The sequence below is a fragment of the Setaria italica genome, chromosome VII (assembly GCF_000263155.2).
Source record: "Setaria italica strain Yugu1 chromosome VII, Setaria_italica_v2.0, whole genome shotgun sequence".
NCBI lineage: Eukaryota > Viridiplantae > Streptophyta > Magnoliopsida > Poales > Poaceae > Setaria > Setaria italica.
The window spans coordinates 32,041,111-32,065,269 of record NC_028456.1 but is presented as its reverse complement, the minus strand read 5'-3'; the positions used below and the strand labels follow the sequence as shown (position 1 = coordinate 32,065,269).

The following is a 24,159-nucleotide window of genomic DNA, read 5'->3' as shown; positions in this document are numbered from 1 at the left end:
CTGGCCTGCACCCGCCGGCGCAGCTGCTGCCACCGTCCCCGTACCACTGCAGGCATCAACAGCGCAGCCGCGCAGGCACCCACGCCAGAGGAGGGAGAGAGATGTCAGATGTTATCGTACGTAGATCACAGATTCGCAGGCGTGAAAACTGGCGATTTTACTGCCAACGGACGTGGGACATTGATCTTGGCAACGCGTCCGTTTCTTTCATCACAACTTTCTTGCCACAAGGGTGACACGCCATTTTTTCACGAATAACATTATTTGCTAAAGTGTGGCAAAACTTGGTAACAAAAAATAGCGTCACAATTGGTTACCATATAGCGGATAAAACTTTTGTGCTGAGACGAATACACGGACATGGGTGAACGGCTGAATCTTTTGTAAAACGATAATTCTGTTAATTAATAGATGTATAGTCGTGGGCGCGAAACTGCATAAACGACTTTGCTTGGACTGCCCTTAAACCCCTGGAAATTCGAAAATTGCGCCCATTTCGTTCCTCCAAAATCTCCTCCTCCTCCCCCTTCCGCTTCCCCTCCGTTTCTCTCCGCTCGCCTCGTCACCTCCCGCTCCCACCCCCACCCCCACCCCCACCAATCTCACTCGCAGTTGGTGCGCGCTCGCGTCCAAGCCAAGCAAACCCAAAACCCTAGCCTGCCGCCGCCGCTGCCGGCCGGGATCCCTCCCTCCCTCTCCGGCCCCGGCGTACCCTATCCTCGTAGCAACCCTAACCCTCCCCGCCTTTGCCGCCGCCGCCGGAGTTGGGGGGCAAAAATGCCGCGCGAGATCATCACGATCCAGGTGGGGCAATGCGGGAACCAGATCGGGATGGAGTTCTGGAAGCAGCTCTGCCTCGAGCACGGCATCGGCAAGGACGGCCTCCTCGAGGATTTCGCCACTCAGGTGAGTTGCCCTCCTTGCCCTCTCTCGCTCTCTGCTTGATCCGTCCGAAATCCGAATGCTCCTCTCCCCACGCTCTGGCTGCGGTGCGCCGGGTGATGCCCATTTCCGCGGGAGGCTGCTCGCGGTCAGCGCCGCGGGTAGTCTGATCTGTGCGGTTCATGGACATAACGCGGGGTTTGCTTAGGTTTCAGGGTTTACTGAGGGGAGGTCACGTGGTTGATCTCGGCCTCTCGGGGCCTCCATTCTAGGATGCGTACTAGTAGAATTTTGACAAATCACACTCAAGTCTATCAGTGAATTTCGGAAATTTCAATTGGTATTGGCAGTTTGGTACTGGATTTAGCTCGTCTTAAGTTCAATATAAATTGTCTTCTCTCAATAAATAGGGATTAACGTTCAAGTGACTTCTGGTATAGGCAATTGTTGTTAAATTTCACTGGAATGAGAACTGCATACAATAAATTGAATGAATATTTTGATACGTATAACACCCTTATTTCATATGCTTTGTTATACAAGAAATTACACTTGCAATCTATTTGTGCTTCATTGGTAGTTTCTGTCACTTCCATTTATCATGGATATGTTGGTGGCTGGATTAAACTAGAGCCAACTCTGATTTATAAAGTTACCTGCAGGGGGGCGACAGGAAGGATGTGTTCTTTTATCAGGCTGATGATCAGCACTTCATACCTAGGTCTCTTCTTATTGACCTGGAGCCAAGAGTGATCAATGGAATTCAGAACAGTGAGTATAGGAACCTGTACAACCATGAGAACATATTTGTCGCTGAGCATGGTGGTGGTGCTGGGAACAACTGGGCCAGTGGGTATCATCAGGTACCGTTGCGCTGTATTTCTTGGTTTTCACCTAAGGTTTCCAGTGGGTGAACCAATATTGTAGGCTTTGCTGCTTTGTAGATCTATATGTTGTGTAACTAGGCCGATTGCACCCTTTTGCGATTTAGAAACAAATACTTATATGTGTTTCCATATTCTAATAGGGTGAGCAAGTTGTTGATGATATCATGGATATGGTTGATAGAGAAGCAGATGGAAGTGATAGCCTTGAGGGTTTTGTCCTTTGTCACTCTATTGCTGGCGGAACTGGTTCAGGTTGGTTAACTGGTTGTCATAATTTGATTAGGTCTTTGTTGATGATTGCGTGTTGTAATTGGAGTGTTTCTTTGACTCACTGTGCATCTGAATGCTGGCTTATCATCATGAAACATAGCTATGGTTATTCTGTTACCATTTGTCTAATTTGGTCCCTGTTGCCCATGTTCATTCAGGTATGGGTTCTTATCTATTGGAGACACTAAATGATCGGTACAGTAAAAAGCTTGTGCAGACATATAGTGTTTTCCCAAATCAGATGGAAACAAGTGATGTTGTCGTACAACCTTACAACTCGCTTTTGACTCTGAAGCGGCTAACACTGAATGCCGACTGTGTGGTTGTTCTTGACAATACGGCTCTTAATAGGATTGCTGTGGAGCGTCTTCATCTATCAAATCCTACTTTTGCACAGACAAACTCTTTGGTCTCCACAGTTATGTCTGCAAGCACAACTACTTTGAGGTATCCTGGATACATGAACAATGATCTGGTTGGTCTTCTTGCCTCCTTGATCCCCACACCAAGGTGTCATTTTCTGATGACAGGTTACACTCCATTGACCGTTGAACGGCAGGTAATTTGATGACTTCTTCCTCAGCTGTTACATTGTTTCATGTGGCATGTTTTATGTCACATGTTGTAGTATTTTATGGACTCCGTAGTTACTTGTGGTTGATTGTTGACTGCAATTTGGCTTTTCTGGGTTGCAATTGCCAAAGAGTTCAGTTCATAATGTTTGGATCTGTGCTGTCAGGTTAACATGATTCGCAAAACGACGGTATTGGATGTTATGAGAAGACTTCTGCAGGTATTACTTGTATCTTTAGGATGGATGCATAACTCTCTTTTCTTAATGAAGTTTCAAGCTTTTATCTATGCTATATGCAGACAAAGAATATAATGGTGTCATCATATGCTCGAACAAAGGAAGCCAGCCAGGCTAAATACATTTCCATACTTAACATCATTCAAGGAGAGGTGGACCCTACACAGGTACAGCCTTCTCGAATGAATTTTATGGTGCATTGTGGTTTTATCTAAGTGAAATTGAATAGGAAATAAGGTTTCCAATTTGATTAGGCCTCTGTTGATTCAGGAGTTACAGATGTGTGTTAAGTTGGTCAACATTCTGAATAAAAAAATTACAATAAAACGTGGAACTCTGTCCAATTTAATCTATGAAGCTGCTTCAGACATATGAAACAATTTCAGATGGGTCATTTATCAATTTGTTGAAAATAAACACATGGACTTTGTACCTACCTTTCTCCTTACACTCCTTTGTGTTGTATGTACTGGCTCAAAATAGCATGGACTTTCGCTCCATTTTGCAAATGGCTTGTTCTACATGCTAGCATGAATCTCATGTTTGTTAATCGAATGATGTTTTCTGGCTTAAGATTTTGAACCCTTTTTTATATTGTGGAATTATTTAGGTTCATGAGAGTCTGCAAAGGATACGTGAAAGGAAGCTCGTTAACTTCATAGATTGGGCCCCTGCAAGCATTCAGGTTATCACACAACTAGAATAGTTTTAGCTTGTTTTTTTCTGGCATTTTATTTATCAGCATTTCAAACGTGACAGGTTGCCTTGTCAAGAAAGTCCCCATATGTTCAAACAACACACAGGGTAAATGATCTCTCCTCTATCCCTCACTCCCTCTCTGCTCTCTTCTTTTTTTTAAAAAAAAAGTGTAGTGCTCAACTAACCATCGTTCTCTGCAGGTTAGTGGTTTGATGTTAGCAAATCATACTAGTATACGCCACTTATTCAGCAAATGCCTGGGACAATATGAGAAGCTAAGGAAAAAGCAGGCCTTTCTTGACAACTACCGGAAGTTTCCTATGTTTGCGGTAGGAACACAGTTATACCAGTTTTGAATTCTGTTAGCATATAAATTGTTCTGAATTACCTGGTCTGTGAGCTTTATTCATATTCCTCACTTATACATAGTCAGCCTCCGTGTAAATGTTGTTACCTCTGTCAAGTTCAGATGCCTCATGCCTGTCCAACACCTAGTAACTCCAACATTCATCTCAGTTTTATGTAAAAGCAAACTAGATACTGTGCCAAATGCCATTGCCTAAGAATATAGTTGCCCATGTGGATGCGATGAAGTACTATGTACAGCCTTGTGGCCAATATTTCCATTCTTTTGTCCAATGGACTGACCTGTGACCTCTTCATGCAGGATAATGATCTCTCTGAATTCGATGAATCACGAGAAATAATAGAGAGTCTAGTTGATGAGTACAAGGCTTGCGAGTCACCAGATTACATTAAATGGGGAATGGAGGTAAGTTTGCTGCAATTTCAGAATCTTGTACTTAAACTTCATACGGAATGCTGAGCAATCTATGTGATAGCAGGATCCTGGAGAGGCAAATGTTGCAGCTGCACTGGATTCTAAGTTAGTGGTGTAAATATCAAGGTGATGTCTCAGCATTAAACATTGTTAACACAGAAATAGTTTGATGCACAATCTTATGAATTGAATAGCTACATGGCGACCTTGTTGAACGCATAAATTATTTGGATCTCTCTGTTCATTGTCTTCCTGCAAATAGTGAGTCCTTGCATTAAAGTTTATATCCTTATTGTGTGAGAGCTACAAAGGTTCTTTTCCAGTATAGAGAAATACCGCAAACAGAAATTTTGTACTACCAAAAGCTGTTAATACTTGCTAGAACAATTTAGTTTCAGTGATGCATCGTATACTGGATGATGTGATGACTCATTTTTATTTTACTTCTGATTGTTCTGGAAACTGAACATTACTGCAATTCATGCTGCTGAAAAAGCTTCCTGCATGCAGGTCCTGCTTGTTACCCAAAGATTCAACTGTAGCTGTCCGGTAGTTATCAGTTTGATGCCGCCTGCTCATCTAGATCCCATCAAAGTGCTATCAGAGTGGGCTATGCTCTTCTTTGCAATCTTGAAGTTTCCTTACCCCCCCCCCCCCCTTTTTTTTTTTTGTGTGTGTGTGTGGCTATGTACATGTCCAAACCCACTTCCTCTGGTCTGTATGATGTTCCATGGTAGCTGCCCATCTTTGGTGGCGATGCATTCCAAATTCTGCTATGTTATGCTGATAGCTAGGTTCAAATAGTTTGGAGGACCGTCCTGTGGTGCTGTGACCTTTTCGTTTCTAGCAATGTAATGGCTTCTGGCTGAGTTAGTAAACATGAACGTGTTTATGAAATTACATTTAGCCATTTACTGTCGTAACGTGAGGTTGATTTATACACAGAAGGATATATTCTCATGTCTCGCAAGTGATGGAACCTTGTCCATTCGGTATTCTGTTCGAGCCTATGTTATCTATGTTGCAGAAATTCTACAGAAGTTCATCTCTAGATCTGCTGATTCCGCTTCAAATCCCTTGAAGTTGATATCTACAAGTAGAATCTGCAAGGAAACGAGTGTTGTATCTGCAAGCAGAATTGGGATTTGGATTTTTTTTTTTTACTTGCTACTACAGTTCTGTAATCGATGTATTCTGAATTCCAAAAGTACAAACATTCTGGTACACTTTTGTTGCTTTCTACAACTACACTGAGCTGTTAAGGACATCGCAAAAAGAGGGAAAGAAAATGAAAACAGAGCTGCTAATATTAGCAAGGCAAAATCACACCCAGAACATGCAGCAGCAGCTTCTTTCTATGCAAGCTACATGGAAAATTTCCTTGAGACACCCGCCTCAAACTATCTGTAGCATAAGGGTGAAAAATGGTCTACACGAGAATGTCCTTCAGCTTGGCCTTCTGGTCATCGGTTAGGGTTTTCGGGAACAACACCTCGAATGTGACATACAGGTCACCTTTCTTGTTGCTTTGGTACAGCGGCATGCCTTCACCTTTAAATTTCCTTATCTCCTTCGGCTTGGTGATACTCTGCAAATTTGTGATGAAATTGAACTAATCTGTTGCAAATGACAATAATCTTGCTGCTGGGTTGCTATGTCTTTACCTTGGTGCCAATTTCCACCAGATGGTTATCGAGATGCTTGATGGTCTTCTCAAAACCAACCAGAGCTTGCAGCTGCAACAGCAAAATGCGATTAGTGGGCATCTAGAATAAAATTGATAATGCGTCTTGGCAGGGAGAACTAGAGAATTATTGGATGTGCACAAGTTGGATTCAGGTGTACAAATACGGCTTCGTATCGTTTCTGTGAGAGGGCTAGTTTAAGATGCAGTATTAAGTTGACATCAAGTTTATAGCTAAATTAGTGGCCAAATTACAAACATGGCTTTTAATGAACTCATCCAGTCAGCAGTCACAGAAAATTTCTTTGGTCCATGCGAGATGATCATGCTTTCCCATGCACACAGGACAAGATAAGGGCAGTACCAGGGAGATTGTAGCTGTTGCATGCAGGTCATTGCCTTCTCTTCTGAAGCGTCCATGTGGTGCTGTTCGGATCCTAAACTGCTCATAAGGTTATTTAATGGAAGGCAACAATCAGTAAAATGTGGTGGAACGCCTAAGTAAATTACAATCAAACAGACACAAAGACAAATCGAACCTTCAAATCACCAGGTTCGCCATCAATCTTAGGCTCACCTTCCTCAAAAAATAAAACCTCCTGAAAAAAAAAATTCAGATGATGCTACCATTAACATTCCACAAAAATTAAGGCCTGGATGTATCAGATGTTTAAAACATAATGTTCGGGCAGGACAGACAAAAATGGCCTCAAAGTGCAAATGAAAGACATTATTAGATGATAACCCTCAAATTAGGTCATGACGGGAATCGGACAAGGGTATGTCATAGTGTTACAAATCAGAACCATGGCATCTTATCTGCAGGATTCTCTTCAAGGAAACTCAAACATACAGGAGAAGCTGTAAAAACTAACTTATTATGTTTCTACAGAAGCCCAAGGTTGCAATATCTGCAAGCAATTCAAACCTACCGAGTCAAAAGCAACACTGATGGGCAGTAGCAAGCAGTAAACAAGCCAGTTTTCCAATTTAATCCGGTCTTTGCAAATTGTAAGCAACTAAGTGATCAAAACCGAATGGCTTTCTTAGAGTAATGGTTTTACGCATTTAGTGCAGCACTGTAACCAAGTACATGATAAGAAGTAGACAACGTGTGTCACACATCCACGTTTGTGCATGCTAGAAGAGAAAATATGGCATAGATAATATCGGATCAATGGCACATGGAACAATATGTCAATATGGAAAAATACATCCATAGTTAGCGACTAGAGGACAGATAAAACAGCTGCTTCATACCTGTCCATCTTGCATTCCCTTCTCAATATCAACAGTTAAAAATTCACCTTCTCGTACAAATTTCACATTTGGACATTGGTCGCAGACCTAAAAAGATAGGGAACATCCTCAGTACAGAAAACTATGAATGGATTAAAATATAGACCATGCATAATGTAACTAGAAAATTACCTGCTCAGTCATCTGTTGATACATTCCAGGACCAATTTGTCGATGGTAAACTTCGTTCCTACAATTGCACTGCCTCTTTCCCGCTGCTGGTTTTATGACATTTTTCTCTCTCCAAACCTATCACATGTGAAAATAGAAAAATAAATAAACTTTTCCTTTGTGCACGACACAGTACAGCCCACTTAAGAAATATACTAGGAACAATACTAGAGGTAACACTTTTCAAAGCATGTTTTTAGTTGTCAGGACAAAATTATAAAAGCAAGGTGAACACTCAGCTATACTTGTCTGTAAGCTAGATAAATCAAGTTACCTTTAGAGAACCGCCCATGTACAAGTCCTCTAGTGAAGCATCCAGTTCAACAACCACCTCGTCACCCTTTAAGATCTGTTCTTCCTCCTCTTCCATCCCACCACCACCACCAAAAAAGCTAAAATAATTTGTGAAAAAAAGATCAACAAAGTGAACACTAAATAACGAAAGATAGTGCAAAACCATTTGGGGGTGCAGTAAGAATAGATAAATTATTTGGATTTACAGTTGAGGTGCATCCAGCTGATGCTGTTGCAAGAGATATGCTGATATGCAAAAACAACCAAATAATATCTGGCCACAACTCCAAAATGATTTATATACTGCCACCAGACAAAAGGGAGTCCAACAATCTAAACTTTCCCCATTGATACATAATTTAGTACATTGAGATTGAAATACTGAAAACACTATGCCTTTGTTATCTTTTAGCCTACAACTTTCCAAGGAAGTTCCAATGAAAGGCGTAAATTAGAAAATAAAATGGTTTTCATGATTGTATTTGAGGAGTTGTTTGATGTCCGTAAGGACACGTTTCTGTGACCTGATGGATGGTGGATTAGACATGAAGTTGATTGCTTGTTAGGACAATGTTTGGAATGCATGAGTTCATGTGCAGGAAAGACACTTCTTTCTCCAATTCTCCTATACGCCAACAGTCTTCCCAAACATGGTCCAATGGAATGATAAACAGTCAAGTGTCACATTTTCCAGTACCATTAAGGTGATGCTATCAAACTATCACTGACACAGAAATCCTACAGAATGGAACATACACATTTCCAGATCTTTCATACTCTGGCAATTAGGATTTGAGAGTGACAAATCAAAAGTTCCGTTTTGCAAGTTAATGCACATCAATCAAGTGCATAAGAGCAAGGTAGTCTACTCGCTACATTTGAAATTTCATCCCTCATTGCGAGAACCAGTTATATTGACAATTTTCTGCATCATCTGTATGCTAGAGATCCATGTGTACACACATACACACCAACCTAGGGGCAAGTGGGCAATACAGGACTTCTAGTTCGACCTGTTGAAGCCTCTACTTTCTTATTTTTCAAAGATCACTCTAATTCTGCACAACATCATTTGTAATGTAAATTTTTAACAGCTTAGATAAGTTAGTCCTGAGGCTCACTATCTACAGACATGCCACGATTGGAATGACAGCAGCAGATGATTGGTACCATTCTCCTTACCTGCTGAAGATGTCCTGAATATTCATCCCACCACCGCCGCCTCCCCGGCCTTGGAACTGCTTCAATCCCTCCTCACCATACCGGTCATAGATCTTCCTCTTCTCCTGGTCAGTCAGCACCTCGTACGCTGCAACACAACACATTTGTCAAACTTCCAGCGCAGTTGGTCAATTTCAGGTTATCCATTCCATTCGAAGAGTACTAGGCGACTAGTACCGTTGTTGATCTCGGCGAAGCGCTTGGTTGCCTCCTCATTGTTGGGGTTCTTGTCGGGGTGGTACTTGAGCGCGAGCTTGCGGTACGACCTCTTGATCTGATCCTCCGACGCGCCCTTGGGCACTTGCAGCACGTCGTAGTAGCTCTTCCTGCGCCACCGCCATGAAATTTCAGTCAAATCGAAAGCATTCTTGATTAAAAGCAAAGGGAGTCGAGCACACAGATCTCAACCCAATGTACCAGGAACAGATAAATGCGACAAAAAAATTAACAGGAAAAACCCTGTGAATTCGGAGGGAACCGGATCAAAACAGCGGAAAACGTATTTCTAAGAGCCTAATCAGTCAGGGAATAAAAAGCGATGGGATCTCGAAGATCGACAGCTGATCCGCGCCCAAACCCTTACCCGGCGATCGCCGCAACGAGATGCAGTAGGACGATGAAGGCGGCAGCGATCCGCGCCGCCCCTCCCTTCCCCGGCGCCGCCATCCCGCTCCCGCCTCCTCGAGGCACTCCCCCTACTCCTCGCACACACTCCACCGGGCCACCGGCGGCCGCGAGCTCGCTCCCGCGCGGGGAGAAGAAAGGAGGCGTACTTACGCGCGCGCGCGCGCGAGCGTGCCTGCCGCGGGTTCCTCTGCCTCGTCGACTCGTCTCCCTCGTCGTCGCCGGCGTCGCCTCCCCCTTCGTCTTCCTCCTCAGTGGCCCTCCGCGGTTTAAAACTTTCTAGAAGGAATCGGGGAAAGAAGTGGGCGGGGGACGTGGAGCGCGTGACGTGGACCAATGGGAGGCCGGATGTTGGGCTCCCGAGCGAATGGGAAGGATCCACGTGGACTCGGCCCCTGCTTTTGTGGTCAGGGTGAATTGCTAGGTGCACTCCGGTAGGCCACGTCATCATGGCAATGGTGGGCCCTGGGGTTGACGTGGTGGTCTGGTCAACGCCTTGCCATGAATCGCACGCTGCGGGCTCTCGCGGCCGTGTGTGGAACGGCGGTAACTCGTGTGATCATGAAAACCAGATTATGAAAGCTACAGGCTTTTTAAAGCTGGTTTTCATAATCTCTAGTGTAAGCCATGTTTAGTACTAAACTTTAAACTTATGTACGCTGTGTTTCGGTGAAGTAAACTGGACTGGATTTATTCTCTAAAGAAAATTTTCTAACGGATCCAAACACCCTCTTATAATATTATTAGGCTAGTCCCAATGTACAGTTTCGTTGACAATTTTTTAATTGTGCCTATTGGGTGTCATGGCGATGACAGTCATCTCTCATCTGATGGAACTCCCCTCATAACAGCCTAGCCAAGTTAGCAAAATTGTTGATATGGTAACAAATTTAATGCTCATGAAATTACCATTAAGACTAGCCTTACATATATTTACATCCTTCAGATTAGTCTTAGTCTTACATGTATTTACATCCTTCATGATTAGGAAGAGTGGTATGGCTCCTATGAATTTCTTATGCCATGTGTTTATAACTGTGCTAGGGAAGTACGGATCATATGGTAAGCCAAGTATTATCTATGAAATTCTTATGTTCGAAGTAGGGCTAGTTCTTTGAGATAAAACTTCTTCGTGTTCGTGAGCATGGTATGACAGAGCAGGAAGTGGCCTTTCTCACGTACTCACCTCACCGGGCAACAAGTTGTACAGAGACGCATCGGCTCATTGTATCCAGAAACAATTGGTCAACAACATTTACGTTCAAAACTCCTCCTGAAGTTTGAAAACATTGATTTTTTTTGTTTTGAAAACTCCTCTTGCAATTTGTCGTATTTTTAAAAGTGTTTACAGCTGCAGGAGCGATGCTTATTGTTTACATCTTGAACATTTGTATAACGTATTAGTTAAACTGATTTCTCCAAATTTTTGGTTCAGCTTGGAGTAGCTCTGTTGTTGGTTAGAGCATATGGCTCGGATGTTCGAGCCCTCCCTCTAGCGTTTTATTTTTTTTGGCTGCTTTTCCGTTTTTTTTTTGGTTGTTTTTTTTGTTGGAAATTTGATTCAACAAGCACATGGGTTTTATTTTCTTATTTGATTGGTGTTTGCAGTTTCAAAAAAAAGATTGGTGTTTGATTTCCCAAAGAACTCCTTTTTGAAGCACTAGGGTTTCCTGTACATCAGATTCTACACAAAGCATCTAATAGAATTTGGCAAAATTTACACATTTCTATTGGAATTTTGATTCAACAAGCACGTTTTCTTTTCTTGTTTGATTTCCCAACGAACTTTTTTGAAGCACTAGATTTTCCTGTACATCAGATTCTACACAAACATCTAAATAGAACTTGCTAAAATTTGCAAACATGGTCGGAAAAATGAAAATGTTCCTAGTACAACATCTGCCAAATCCATGACATTCCAAACTCTTCTATAAAGGCATCCATTAAACTGTGCGCCTAACCTTGGTTGAAAAGTCAATCTATAGAATTCAACACGATGAGTAGTGAAATTTAGAGTAGAGAACTATTGCTTGGCTAAGATAATAGAATGAACATTCAGAAAACAAATGAAAACGAAAAGATATGCATTATTGTACATGAAAGGGACCAAGGTGGACTGAGTTATAGAGGAAAGTGTATCTTAATAAAAGCTGTCCTTTTCTTCAACGAAATATGCATTTATACTAAGGAAAATAAAATCAATGCAGAAAGGTTACAAATAAATTTGATAAATCTCCTTCTCCACGGGTATCCGTCAACGTAGCAACTCTATTTTGTTTCCCGTCGATGCCAATCCTACCGCCAATAGTAGAGAGGGCGATGAAGACCAAATGTCTAGTTGCATGTCTCAAAGAACGAATCTCTAGGACTATCGATGAAACATCTAAAGGGCCACCTCAAGCCTAATCTCACACTACTGCCGCACGACCATTTGGTTATGGCGGATGATGGATTATATGGTTACCACTTACCACGAAGCAACCTCAGTTATCATCCATACCAAACCAACGAGCATAGAATGCTACTCCAACCAGTGTGTTAGAAACAAAATATTACCAAGACTCATTAAGATCTCGTCCCTCAGCGACATGATCGCAAATTCGATACCCGATGTCTTGCCCTAGTTTCTGAATTCTTTTCTTTATGGAGATGATTTGGTTTGAACGAAGTCTATTTATCTCTCTATCGTCTGAATATGATTTTCGTTTGATTTCCTCTTTTTTTTTTCTATTGCACACCTTTGATTTCCTTCTTTTCTGTTCTAGGCGATGTCAAACATCTTCGTTCTTCGAGAATCCAAACTCTGTTCGACTGTGCGTCTGTGCTCCACCTTTTGTTCAGTGACGTCATGTTGCGTAGTTGCCGGTGAAAATCCTGCTGGCGTAGAAGAAACGGATCCCTCCTCCCAGGCAATGCGTTTCACGTGCCCTGGGCCCCACAAATTGTTTTAAAATTTAACCCTTCCCTAATCCAGTACTTAATCGACTTCCCTCTTGCCCGATTTTTCCTTTTTTTTCACTCGAGCTCGCAAGTCACATCGCACGCATCTCATGGCGCCTCCTCAGATCTCCCGCAAAGCCCTCGGCCTCCTGCTGCTCCTCGCCGCCGCGGCCGCGGCCGTCTCGCCGGCCGCCGCCGACGATGTGGTGGCCCTGACGGAGGCCGACTTCGAGAAGGAGGTCGGGCAGGACCGCGCCGCCCTCGTCGAGTTCTACGCGCCATGGTTCGCCCCTCTCTCTCTCTCACACCCTTTATTGTAACCGCGCCGGATCCGAACCTGATAAATCCGTAGCAAGTCGGGAATTGAGTTGACCAGTCTGGGATCGGGCTGCCGTTGCTTCTGCGGGAGCCAGGAAGCCTGGGATCCTTCTTCTACGCGTGTTTGTGTTCCTCGTGGCTAAGTAGCAGGCTACGAGTTGTAGCAGTCACGGATCCTTGTTGCCGAATGGAATCCTGAAAGTTTGCCTACTATATATGGCCGAATGTTACATTACACTGAGAAAGTGTGGGATCTGATCCTCGCAGCTAACAAGTTCGTGTTGTTTTATTGCATTCCTCATTGGTTGTAGTATGCGTGGTGATTTGAATTATTTCTAGTTGCTCATGAGAGTGGTGAGGTTTTACTGTTCAGAGAGTCTTGTAGGAAGAAAAGGGACAAATACGTAACAGTTTGGTGTGCTGGTGATCTTATTTGCTGCCAGTTCATGAAGCATGGTATATTTTGACGTTCATTGCATTAAATGAATAAACCATCCACTCGAAGGTGATCTTAAACTGTCAAGTATTTTGATAAATGTGCTGAGTGTCACGAAGCATAGTCAGAGCTCAGGATGCTGTAGTTCCATCATGCCTTGGTATTGCTTTAGGAACTCTACTGTGTGAATTCCATTTTCTGAGAAAAGCTTCCAGCAAGTGATAGTGTTGTCAATCAGATTGACTGTTTCAATTTATCTGAAGTATAGGAGAGTATACCTTAATTTTTAGAATCATCACTTCATTCAAATCTCGTCTGCTTTCGAGATTGCTCACATATCTACAAACTTTTCTCTGAACATCTGTATTTTAATGATCTTATTGTCTGATTCTGTTTGTCTAATGATTGTCGTATTGTTTTAGGTGTGGCCACTGCAAGAAGCTTGCCCCCGAGTATGAAAAACTTGGCGCAAGTTTCAAGAAGGCCAAATCTGTATTAATCGCAAAGGTACATTTCATACTTGTGGGAATTTAGTATTTACCACCTTGTTTAGTCCCCCTGCTTGGATGTTGATTTTGCAACAATTCTCATCACATCCCTTAATTTTCTATGTTACAACACCTGTTTTGAATCTCTAGTTACATTTGTTGGCTGTGACGAATTGACTCCGGTTTTCATATCTACTATCTAGGTTGACTGCGATGAGCACAAAAGTGTGTGCAGCAAGTATGGAGTTTCTGGATACCCCACAATTCAATGGTTCCCCAAAGGTTCATTGGAGCCAAAGAAGTGAGAATGCATACCTTTTTGTTTTGTAATTTGCTAAGATTTTTATTGGAATAGTAATGTTAAATCTACACTTGTGCAGGTATGAGGGTCAACGTTCCGCGGAAGCCCTTGCAGAATTTGTTAACAGTGAAGCAGGTAGGCCTCGGTTATTGCCAAGAACAGTTTTCAACCATGCTGTCACGTTTTTTTAATTACCAAATTAGAGGACTATGAAACATATATTTACATTTACCACAGTAGGTGCTTCCCCCCAGTGTTATTCCCTCGCCCCCTCCAACCTTTGGCCTATTTTGTTACTTATATATTCTGTTGGTAACATTCATATATATATATATATATATATATATATATATATATATATATATATATATATTTCTATTTGGGAAGTTTATCACTTCAATCTTTGGATAAGCCCCTTGTTATGATGCAAAAGTTCCTCTTGTTAACTGTGTGGTGTTATTGGTCAAGTGCTACTTGTTGAAGGATTGGCAATTGGCAACTAATGTATGCTCTTCCAGGCACCAATGTAAAGATAGCTGCAGTTCCTTCAAGTGTCGTGGTTCTGACTCCAGAGACATTCGACTCAGTTGTGCTTGATGAAACCAAAGATGTCCTTGTTGAGTTCTATGCTCCATGGTTGGTTATCGTGTTCAACTTATACTGTTCACCTAAATCCTTTTCAGTCACACTATTCTAATGGAATTTAATTCCATTGATGTCCCTTCTGTTTACAGGTGTGGTCACTGCAAGCATCTTGCTCCGGTTAGTAGTGTTAGCTTGAAAGTTTCCAAATTATTGCATCGGATCTTTATTTTTTGGTGGACTGAACACAAACTTGTACTTGTTTAGGTTTATGAGAAGCTGGCTTCAGTTTTCAAGCAGGATGAGGGTGTTGTGATTGCCAATCTTGATGCTGACAAGCACGCTGACTTGGCTGAAAAGTATGGATTATGAATTGCTTATTTCACTGGTTGTCATATATGCTACACATCTCTCTTTAGTTTAACTTTGCTTCATTTTCATCTTATGTTCTGATGGTATGTTTTCCTGAGGACACATGGAAGTGGCACTTCCGTAGTGTCACAGACTGTTAGAACTAGCACAAACTATCCTAAATTCGTGATAAGTTTGGCGATGACATCATAGCAGAAAAATAATATATATCACTTTTTCAGGTATGGTGTTTCTGGTTTCCCGACATTGAAGTTCTTCCCTAAGGGAAACAAAGCTGGTGAAGATTATGATGGTGGCCGGGACTTGGATGACTTTGTCAAGTTCATTAATGAGAAGTGTGGCACCAGCCGGGATTCAAAGGGCCAACTTACTTCAGAGGTTGGTTAAACTTAGCAAATGCATTTTAGTATTAAGTTGGATGAACATGTAAACTGATACATTTAAGTTCATTGTTTCTGTAGTCTGGGCTTGTGGCAAGCTTGAATCCTCTTGTGAAGGAGTTTATCAACGCTGCAGATGACAAGCGGAAAGAAATCCTCTCCAAAATAGAAGAGGATGTTGCTAAGCTCAGTGGTTCTGCTGCCAAGTACTGTCTTCCACATTTCTCTCACTATGTTTAAGGCTACTTAATTGGTCTAACATTTTTTATGTAGGAAATAACATTGTCAAATTAACTCATTTGCTTCTAAACCAGGCATGGGAAGATCTATGTGACAGCTGCAAAGAAGATTATGGACAAGGGATCTGACTATACTAAGAAGGAGACCGAGAGGCTTCAACGCATGCTGGAGAAGGTGTGGAACTTTCCATCCTCCATTTAATTGGTGAATGCTATTACTAAGTTTAGAAGCTTAGAAGCTAATTTCCATATTTCATCGTGTTGCAGTCGATCAGTCCTTCCAAAGCTGACGAATTCATCATCAAGAAGAACATTCTTTCGACATTCTCTTCTTGAAGGTGATGAACCACGGCCCGGTCTGCCAGTGAGCTATAGCCGATAGCACAACCACCACCTACGAGGAAAAAACAGAAGAAATGGGATAATATCAGTGAAAGGTGGTAGTGGAAGTCCAGTTCCAGTAGTGGCAGAGCTAGTTGATTGGATTTTTGTTTCTAACAAACTTGTACCCAGCTGCACGGGGATGTATGTCCTTTTCTGGTTACAGGGGATTTACTTAGTAATCACTGTTTACTTCAGATGATACCCCATGCTTCGTCTTTAATCGAATAAGTTGGTTGGTTATTCAGCCTCCGGTAGTTATTTTGCTCTTATATAATCTGGGTAAAGGCAATCTTGATGTATCTTACTCCGATTGGTCTCTCTGTTAGCTGGCAACATGGGAATTACCTGCATTGCTGTTGGCCAGAGGGTCAAGGATACGTTCGACATGCTGGTTGATATCAAACAGCTAATAAAACCAACGTGATGGTCACAATACTGCAAACTTCATTGCCCATTCGAAACAAAGAATTCCTTTTACATTAGTTCCTGCAATAATTGAACTATTCCCTATGAGAGCGAAATTCCTGCCTTCTGGACAGTATCCTGAACAACGCCGGGGGCTAATGCACCCAGGTTTAAACAATTTTGACGACGACGTTGCAACACTCCAATGGTTCATTTCACTCAAATACTACAATATCAGTATTCGGCACGCTGATGCTCAAAACCAGAGACAACAGTAGATAAAGACCATCAAAACAGCAACAAAATTAAGCAGAGTTATAATCCTCAAAAATTAACATGAGAAATGGCACAATATATTCTCTGTGCTATCTATTCTTATCCATACTGGTATCAAATTTACAATGGCTCTTGTCTTCTTGCTTAAACTTTGGGTCACTTGGACAATCATCTGATGCGCAGCTGTCGATGTAAACTATATCATGCTCCGGTCGCCCAAAATCATGATCTGGCCTTTGGTACCCAACTTCATCATCGATTGACTTACTGCAAGAGGATGATCTTTCCACCCGTTCCAAACCCTCTAGATGCTCATGCCCATGTCCATCTTCATGCTCGTGAACATGTTCTTGTTCTTGTCTGATGCCGAATGGCAGGTCATACGCAGGGGGTCCTTGCACCCTCATTTGCACTGACCTCAGCAGTGCTGTTCGCCTCAGATCTGCCCCATGGCACATGTCATTTGGTGAGGATGGGAACCGGCCTTCATTGTCGGAGCCACGACGAGCATGTGAGCAGACCACTGATGAGAGGGAGCAGCTTGGGAGAGGGTAGGGGTTTGAAGGTAACAAAGGAGATTGTGGTTTCTGGTGTCGGAGAGGAGATGACATTGGACTAGTTGAAGGGCTGATCATCGCATTAGCACTGGGGTTTAATTGAGTGTCATAGCACCTGTAGTCATCTGAGTCTTCTGACATTGGTGAGTATTGGGATAGTATCTCATCCCTGAAAGGAGGCAAGTATGATAATTCATTATGAAATTCATACCATAAGTGGAGCACAACATAACTGCAGAGAAGTAGAAGTACTGAATCAACATAAATTAAAGAAAAAACAAGACGATGCTTCCAAGTGTATTTTAAGTGCTCCCTGACAACAGTTCCCACATGGTTAACCAACTACAAACGAAGTGCCATGGACATCACTGTTCATAGCCACATGCACCATTCAAGTGTGTTATTAACTATACCATGATAACTTGACATGTTCTGGGACATGACAGTTGACAGACCTATTACGATTGAGAAGTGTTCGATGCTTAATTGTGCAACCACTGGATCAATTATGTGAGCGTACACTATCTTCAGAATCTCCAGATTTACTGAGCATAAAGACAAATTATTTTCTGTATCCATGTATAGTGCAAAACCATACATAGATGTTTCATCATACATGGACATTAGTAAAATAATGAAGAATAAACTATTCATCTTATAAAATACTAAGTTGTAGTGGTGTGCTGGGCTACATCGCAAACAAAAGTGTCAGTTAATTCGAGGCAGAAATGGGATGAAAATGGCAATTGAATCTGACAACACAATAGCATCCATGCTACAGATGCTACTCTATATTCAGTAGCAATTGCAATAAAGCCTTCATGTAACAACAAAACTTTGTCGTTTGATATCTATAAATTATAAACAAAAGCCAGACTTTCTGATTTGCACAATATTTCCTGTTACTTAATTTTCAGATAATGAACTGGCTTTCTCCAAGGTCTTAAAAGAACTGGAAGATTGGAGTGTCCAAACATTTACAAATGTGTGATACGGAATTAGATTAAAACGAAGGATTATGCATTTTAGGGGATGATGTATTAACAATTTAAAAATCAAATGAAACACTAACACTGCTTGTATCATCTCACAACTAAGACGAACCATAAATTTTGATGGATTCATTTCCAGAGAAGTAACTTTGTTGAATAACACTAAAACTAATGGATAATATTGTGAGATCAAGTATTGCAATTTCGTCTCATCTTGTCATTTTAAAGTCTACTGTTTTACGACACACCACTACAAGATGGAGTATGCATAGATAAACATTCAGAAGCAAAGTGTTGAAATTATACGAGATGAGAGCTCACAGTCACAAACCTGAAGCTCGAAGCAGTCTCTGACCTCACAGGGGACTCCATGATGTTGTCAGGCAGTGAATCTCCAACAGACAATCCATTCAGGCTGGACGCCATTATCTGCATGTACTAGCTGGTGAAGGAACAGTAAACATGGGGAAAGATAAATAAATCAGAACACTGGAACGAATTGCTATGTAGTTCTGATTGGAGAGGAGAAACTGCAGCTTTCTGGAGTAACTACCAAATCAGCCGGTTTTCCAAGGAATTGGAGAAAAAACAAATCCAATTTTACAGAGCAGGAGTTGAATAAGATATCATTCTACAACTGAGGCCATAATTAGGTTTTTACGACCGCCAAGGATGGAGCCAAAGAGGCACAAATCGAAACAAAGCACAAATTGACATCAAGCCCTGCAAAAGCCAGCCCGCGATCCAACGAACCCCGAGTCCCCGACGCGGGAACCACCCAATTCGAGGAATTAATCCCCAGACTCAGACGGCGCAACACATTGGGACCGAGAACCCGCTCTATCCGAGGTATTGGCCAACAGACGCCCACTTCGAGCCCAACCCGAGAACCACCAGAATCAAAACTAAGGACGAGCAGTGGAGACGGGGGCCCCGAGGGAGGAGAAGGGCGCCGGCGACCGACCTCGCTGAGGTACCGCTTGTGGGAGTGGAGGTTGTCGACGTACACATCCTCCTCCGGGTCCCGGCCGCGCTTCCCTCCGCCGCTGCCGCTACCCCCGGAGGACGGCGGCGACATTGCCGCCTCGCCGCTTCCGCCCGCCATGCGCAGCGCGGGATCACGCGGTGGTGTGAGAGAGGGGAGGGGGGGATGGGCCGATGGGGTGGCAGTGGAAGGGAAAGGATGTGACGGCACAGCCGCACAGGAGGAGACGGAGCTTCTCGAGTCGTGACCAGCGAGCCAGCTCCAGCGCTCGGCTCGGCTAAGTAAAAGCTCGATGCAGTTTAGCGGGTCGGCTAAGTAAAAGCTCGATGCAGTTTGCGGCTCGGCTGATGGGACCAGGAGAAAAAATCCGGCTTGGCTCAGTTGATGAAACCGTTTGATTCCTAGAAATCCTGTCGTGGCGGCGGCAAGGCGGCGTCGGCGGCGGAGGAGAGAATCGACGAGGAAATCGAGGCGGCGGAGGGGTGGGAGCGAGCGACAGAGATAAATGTCCCTCCGGCTCCTCGGTTCTCTCCTCACACGGAGGCGGTTCTCGCCCCGCGGGATCACCCGCGCGCAGGCGGAGTCCTCGCCGGGGATCGTCACCCAGGCGGTCCCAGCGTCGGCGGCGGGGATCTCTCCGCACCCTTGCTCAGTGCCTTGGTGCCGTGGGTGCGCTGGCGGGATTGGTCGGAGTTCTGTACTTCAACAAAGATGCAGATGAGTCAGGTATGTACTAGTATGAACATCGAACACGAATCGACCACCGCATTCAGAAAAGTTCAGATTCCTCATTGTCAGCTCTGTTTCATGAGACCTTGCCACGAACAACTACTAACTATTCATATGTTATGCCGATAGCTGGCGAGGAGGCCAGGAAGGAGGTGGCTGAGAGGGAGGTCGTCAAGGAGCCGTACCTTAGTCGGGAGGCAGCCATCAAGGCAGGGTTCGTGGGCAAAGATGGCCAAGTCAACTGGCCTGGGTACTATGATTACGTCAACTCTCAAACAAATTACGGGCGGATGCCTCTGCACAACAGAGAGGTGTCTGTTAAGGAGGCGAGTGACCGGGAAGCTGTGAAGAAGCAGGAAGACGGTGTGATTGTGAAGGTCGATGAGGCAACCATGAAGGCCAGGTTTCAGGACTGGATGGAGCAGTATGGCTGGTCATACAGGACTGAGAAGGAGAAGGCTCACCGCCATAGCGGTGACTTTGACTGGGAGAGGTACATTGATCACATCAACAATATGGCTGCTCATGGCTGGTATATCGGCCGTGAAGAGTTCAGTGTCAGTGAGGCTGTGAAGCAGGTATATGTCCCTAACTATCTGCACAACTGTTGTTGTTACTTAAATGAAAATGCGCACTGCCAGCCTGAGAATCTGACCTTCTTATGGACACTGGTGATCAGATTGTGTTGTTCCCATGGTTCTACTTAGAAAATTGGCTAGGTAGTCTTTCAGTTTCCAATTGGTGATAGATACTGATTGTCCATCTGCGAGGCAGCTAGCAACTACTAGTTAGATCTTGATCTCCTAGTCATTGCGCAGCATTAGAAAAGTAGCAACTGCACCATAGGGATACTGAACACAGACCTGCTGGTTGCTGTTAGCATGAAGAACAACGATTATTTCTTCATTCAAGTAAGTGTAGGAAAAATAGTCGCTCAATTTCCAATCAGTGACTAGCTGCTGTACTGGCATTCGTGAAGCAGCTAAAAACTCCTTCCCCACTGATTCCTCTTTGCCATTTGTTTCTAGCAGTCTCAAGTAATTTTTTTCAAAATAATTCATGTTTTTTTCATAGAAATGTGCAGTAACAGGAGAATTGTGTATTACAACAGAACGCCTCCTTCACAATTTGTGCTTTTGGCAACAAATTGACCTTGGTTATTAATTACTTGTTTTTTTTCTGATTTTAGCTGCGCAAGCATTTTTTGTTTGGGAAGTTCTGTAAATTTTAAGCCTTTTTTTTATGAGAACAGAGGTGCAAGGAACTAGCGACAAACCATGCAGAAGGAAGAAGTCAAATGGACAACAGCAAGACAGAGAAGAGGTGATACTGAAAGTTTAAGGTTAATCCTCCTTTTCTCCAACGTAAACCCCCCTCCCCCCAGTGTTGTACTTGAAGTTGCTTCGATTACCATATTTTTGCACATTAGACAGCTGCAAAAATGTCTGCAACAGCCAACAGCTTTACCCTTCACAATTTTAGAATTTGCCAACTGCTGGATGGTGAACAGTTAATCCATCCACATATATCATTGTTTCAATAGTTCCGGGTTCTTCCCATGAACTTGAACCGTATCATTCTTTATGCAAGCAAGAGCACCAGCCTCCTTTGAAACAATCTCATTGCCGGACCAACTTGGGCCTGCTTCGCGCGTGCGCCGGGCATTAGTCCATGTGGCCATATACTGCTCTAGATGCTAATAAAGATACTGCCTAACCTGGCCCGATGTGTGCACGGAATAAAAGATTCACTATACATGATTTCCCCCCTTCCCTGCCTCAAAGTTCTCTATAACTAAGCAGCAATATTCGACTCACAGAGTTGGAAAACCGTAAACATATATCCTGCATGTTAGGATTCATAAATTCACTTGTAGGTACCCATACAATATTTGTGGCCCTTTTATGAAACTGAAGGGGCAAGCCCCTACTGATTAATTATATATAAGAAATGGAAAAAAAAGTTTGTCGGAAGAGAAAACAAGAAGTTTACAAAAAAGAGAAGAAAAGGAAAAAGAAACCGAGATACAGAAGTCTCTAGCCATTATTCATATGAGGAAAGTAACTCTTGTTTGCATGATGAAACATCAGTACAAATTCCCACTAGCTTGAAAACAGTAGAAATGTTTATGTGATTGAAGATGAAGCCATTTCTAACAAGCCAAATGCTCGAGGACATCAAGATCTCAATCCATGAAGAATGGCACATCTACCTGAATCCTAAAGCGCATTACAGTATCTGGAATGGCTTTGGCTCTTATCTTCCAACAATGAGCAAAATATGAATCTACTATGCACTGCATGACAAGGCATCTTGTGCACTAATCCGTCTGTAGGAGCAAGTTAGAAATGTTGAGAAACAGAACCATTAATTGGATTCGATCCATTCCCGATCGAACATGTTGCATGCACAATGACATTCAAGCATTTTGTACGTCTGGATTATTTATTTATAGGAACTGCCTATAGCATATTAATGAGATTGCAAAAATGGACCTGTCTATCATAGAGGGGTTATTTATTTGTCCAAGAGCCTGGTTCCTTTACATTTTCGATTGTTTATTTAAAAATGTTAAAGATAAATTTGGTTAAAATGGTTCTCTTGTGTGCATACAGGGAACTTTATTTGAATAAATTTCTTGCCTGATGCGTGATTATTGCAGCACATATGTCACGCGCGTTATGCTTGGAGCTACCGCCCAAGGTTACGTTTTGTCATGGCTTTTGCACCTTGGCACGCAGAGAGCTTGCTGCATACCCTTTCGTCGCAGGCCAGGATAATTGGATAACGACCCATTACTCCTGAGATCTTAGCATCACAGCAGCACCGGGCCCGTCACTGAGAGGAAGCTCCAAAGTCCCCTAGCTAGAGCCCGATAGGATCCCGTGAAATCAGCGATGGATGCTGTCATTGGCTGGTCCTGACACCAACAAATTTACTTCACGGGAAGGGATACGGTAGGGGTCGTTGGCAGACTCCATGTACCGTCATTACATGCATTGGACACTGCAGGAGGGTACGTAGCAGGCCTCTGGCTAGGAACCAAACCAGTTGTACATGTCTTCACACCACGAGAGGGAACATGGTTCCAGATGCCTCCTGTTCCTAACAAATAATGCGAAAAACATTAATTGCATCGTGGTTCGCCATTTCCAAGTGCTAGTTTGTTTCTGCCATCACCCCCTCTTTCAGTTGGGCTACACATACACATCACTTGGCTGATGTAATGAGAGATGATAAGAAACAAGAGATAACTTAGGTAACCTGCTGTCGTTTATTTATAACAAGGCTCACGCTTCACTGTCTTAATGATGGTTGGTGGGAGGACGGTGGGTACGGGAGAAATGCAAACCCTAACTATATGTGCATATTGGGTTACCATGTCGATATGTATGTATCTGTCAATGTGGCATCAAGCCTGCGCTCCATGATTCTTCCTGCGTACAGCTCCGGGTCTCAATGCAAACAAATGACATTGATAAGCCCAATACGCACGACAACCTCTTATATTTTAGAGTAAATTGCATCCACAAGATAGCTACTTGTTATATTATATTACTTTACTTTAGTCCAATAGAATGTAAGCGTGCAAATAGATGCATACATACGTAGGAGATTATGTGCATAAAAATGGCCAACATCTCCACGTCATGTTGTCAGTTTGTCCATGAACCCGTCCGTCGAGCATATTTTGGACCGTATAAGATCCTATGTGATAACTTGATCAATCCGTTTGCACATTTTACAATTTGTTTGACTAAAGTGATATGGTATAACGTTGTAAGGAGGGTACAATTTATTTTATATTTATCCAACACCATGGAAAGCTAATTCATTAGTAAAACATTTGCAACAAAATATTCAATGTTTTGCATGTGCACCTTTGTAGAAACATAATTGTATTGCAGAGATATTCTAACTGTTGAACTTTACATTTCCAATTATACTAATGAAACATATTGGTAAAGCCAAAAACCATATTTTTCATGAAGCAATTACAAAACTTTGGATGAATGGTACCTGCACAATACTTGTGGATCTTATCTTCCAACTTGAAACCACTAACCGGATTTAATATCTTGATCCATTCACAGTCGCCAACCCACTTTGTTGCATACATGACACCGACATTGAAGCATTTTGTACATCATT

The 24,159-nt window shown here is 42.8% G+C and overlaps 5 protein-coding genes across 6 annotated transcripts; 3 read left to right on the top strand and 2 right to left on the bottom strand.

Moving 5' to 3' along the window:
* Positions 1-556: 556 nt before the first annotated feature.
* Positions 557-5,272, top strand: LOC101756157 (tubulin gamma-2 chain). Its single transcript, XM_004977025.2, has 12 exons — positions 557-906; positions 1,545-1,745; positions 1,910-2,021; positions 2,198-2,598; positions 2,779-2,832; positions 2,913-3,017; positions 3,461-3,535; positions 3,610-3,654; positions 3,750-3,878; positions 4,217-4,321; positions 4,395-4,456; positions 4,841-5,272. Exons 1-11 carry the CDS (start codon positions 778-780, stop codon positions 4,446-4,448), a joined length of 1,410 nt encoding a protein of 469 aa, XP_004977082.1. The 5' UTR covers positions 557-777; the 3' UTR covers positions 4,449-4,456; positions 4,841-5,272.
* Positions 5,273-5,468: 196 nt separating this feature from the next.
* LOC101756561 (dnaJ protein ERDJ3B) lies at positions 5,469-9,894 on the bottom strand. Its single transcript, XM_004977026.2, has 10 exons — positions 9,583-9,894; positions 9,177-9,325; positions 8,961-9,087; positions 7,759-7,876; positions 7,446-7,562; positions 7,275-7,361; positions 6,554-6,613; positions 6,379-6,456; positions 5,995-6,066; positions 5,469-5,918 (listed from the first exon to the last, which is right to left on the bottom strand). Exons 1-10 carry the CDS (start codon positions 9,663-9,665, stop codon positions 5,760-5,762), a joined length of 1,050 nt encoding a protein of 349 aa, XP_004977083.1. The 5' UTR covers positions 9,666-9,894; the 3' UTR covers positions 5,469-5,759.
* Positions 9,895-12,622: 2,728 nt separating this feature from the next.
* LOC101755755 (protein disulfide isomerase-like 2-1) lies at positions 12,623-16,332 on the top strand. Its single transcript, XM_004977024.4, has 11 exons — positions 12,623-12,846; positions 13,740-13,824; positions 14,009-14,106; positions 14,186-14,241; positions 14,625-14,742; positions 14,841-14,868; positions 14,956-15,047; positions 15,282-15,438; positions 15,522-15,646; positions 15,755-15,854; positions 15,947-16,332. Exons 1-11 carry the CDS (start codon positions 12,674-12,676, stop codon positions 16,013-16,015), a joined length of 1,101 nt encoding a protein of 366 aa, XP_004977081.1. The 5' UTR covers positions 12,623-12,673; the 3' UTR covers positions 16,016-16,332.
* A 155-nt stretch (positions 16,333-16,487) lies between these two features.
* On the bottom strand, positions 16,488-19,475 carry LOC101755082. 2 transcript variants are annotated; one of them, XM_004977022.3, is made up of 3 exons: positions 19,258-19,475; positions 18,625-18,722; positions 16,488-17,470 (listed from the first exon to the last, which is right to left on the bottom strand). In XM_004977022.3, the coding sequence occupies exons 1-3, from the start codon at positions 19,396-19,398 to the stop codon at positions 16,834-16,836; spliced, it is 876 nt and encodes a 291-aa protein (XP_004977079.1). In that variant the 5' UTR covers positions 19,399-19,475; the 3' UTR covers positions 16,488-16,833. The 2 variants fall into 2 exon arrangements, with proteins under 2 accessions (XP_004977079.1, XP_004977080.1); XM_004977023.4 differs by having other exon boundaries at positions 18,625-18,735; positions 19,258-19,394.
* On the top strand, positions 19,452-22,214 carry LOC101754667. Its single transcript, XM_004977021.2, has 4 exons — positions 19,452-19,521; positions 19,684-20,004; positions 20,137-20,585; positions 21,260-22,214. The coding sequence occupies exons 1-4, from the start codon at positions 19,452-19,454 to the stop codon at positions 21,332-21,334; spliced, it is 915 nt and encodes a 304-aa protein (XP_004977078.2). The 3' UTR covers positions 21,335-22,214.
* The last annotated feature ends 1,945 nt before the right edge of the window (positions 22,215-24,159 follow it).

What these genes read in the sequence shown, in the direction of transcription:
- LOC101755755 (XM_004977024.4), top strand. Translation starts at nt 12,674, where the DNA reads ATGGCGCCTCCTCAGATCTCCCGCAAAGCCCTCGGCCTCCTGCTGCTC. An exon ending in GTTGAGTTCTATGCTCCATG is followed by an intron (nt 14,743 to 14,840) that starts GTTGGTTATCGT and finishes TTCTGTTTACAG; the next exon opens with GTGTGGTCACTGCAAGCATC. An exon ending in AGGGCCAACTTACTTCAGAG is followed by an intron (nt 15,439 to 15,521) that starts GTTGGTTAAACT and finishes TTGTTTCTGTAG; the next exon opens with TCTGGGCTTGTGGCAAGCTT.
- LOC101756561 (XM_004977026.2), bottom strand. Translation starts at nt 9,665, where the DNA reads ATGGCGGCGCCGGGGAAGGGAGGGGCGGCGCGGATCGCTGCCGCCTTC. An exon ending in CTCGTTGCGGCGATCGCCGG is followed by an intron (nt 9,326 to 9,582) that starts GTAAGGGTTTGG and finishes GCGGTGGCGCAG; the next exon opens with GAAGAGCTACTACGACGTGC. An exon ending in GCGAACCTGGTGATTTGAAG is followed by an intron (nt 6,457 to 6,553) that starts GTTCGATTTGTC and finishes CCTTATGAGCAG; the next exon opens with TTTAGGATCCGAACAGCACC.
- LOC101755082 (XM_004977022.3), bottom strand. Translation starts at nt 19,398, where the DNA reads ATGGCGGGCGGAAGCGGCGAGGCGGCAATGTCGCCGCCGTCCTCCGGG. An exon ending in ACAAGCGGTACCTCAGCGAG is followed by an intron (nt 18,723 to 19,257) that starts GTCGGTCGCCGG and finishes TAGTACATGCAG; the next exon opens with ATAATGGCGTCCAGCCTGAA. An exon ending in GAGACTGCTTCGAGCTTCAG is followed by an intron (nt 17,471 to 18,624) that starts GTTTGTGACTGT and finishes GCCTCCTTTCAG; the next exon opens with GGATGAGATACTATCCCAAT.
- LOC101754667 (XM_004977021.2), top strand. Translation starts at nt 19,452, where the DNA reads ATGGGGTGGCAGTGGAAGGGAAAGGATGTGACGGCACAGCCGCACAGG. An exon ending in CAAAGATGCAGATGAGTCAG is followed by an intron (nt 20,005 to 20,136) that starts GTATGTACTAGT and finishes TTATGCCGATAG; the next exon opens with CTGGCGAGGAGGCCAGGAAG. An exon ending in TCAGTGAGGCTGTGAAGCAG is followed by an intron (nt 20,586 to 21,259) that starts GTATATGTCCCT and finishes TTATGAGAACAG; the next exon opens with AGGTGCAAGGAACTAGCGAC.
- LOC101756157 (XM_004977025.2), top strand. Translation starts at nt 778, where the DNA reads ATGCCGCGCGAGATCATCACGATCCAGGTGGGGCAATGCGGGAACCAG. An exon ending in TGCTGGCGGAACTGGTTCAG is followed by an intron (nt 2,022 to 2,197) that starts GTTGGTTAACTG and finishes ATGTTCATTCAG; the next exon opens with GTATGGGTTCTTATCTATTG. An exon ending in TTATGAGAAGACTTCTGCAG is followed by an intron (nt 2,833 to 2,912) that starts GTATTACTTGTA and finishes TGCTATATGCAG; the next exon opens with ACAAAGAATATAATGGTGTC.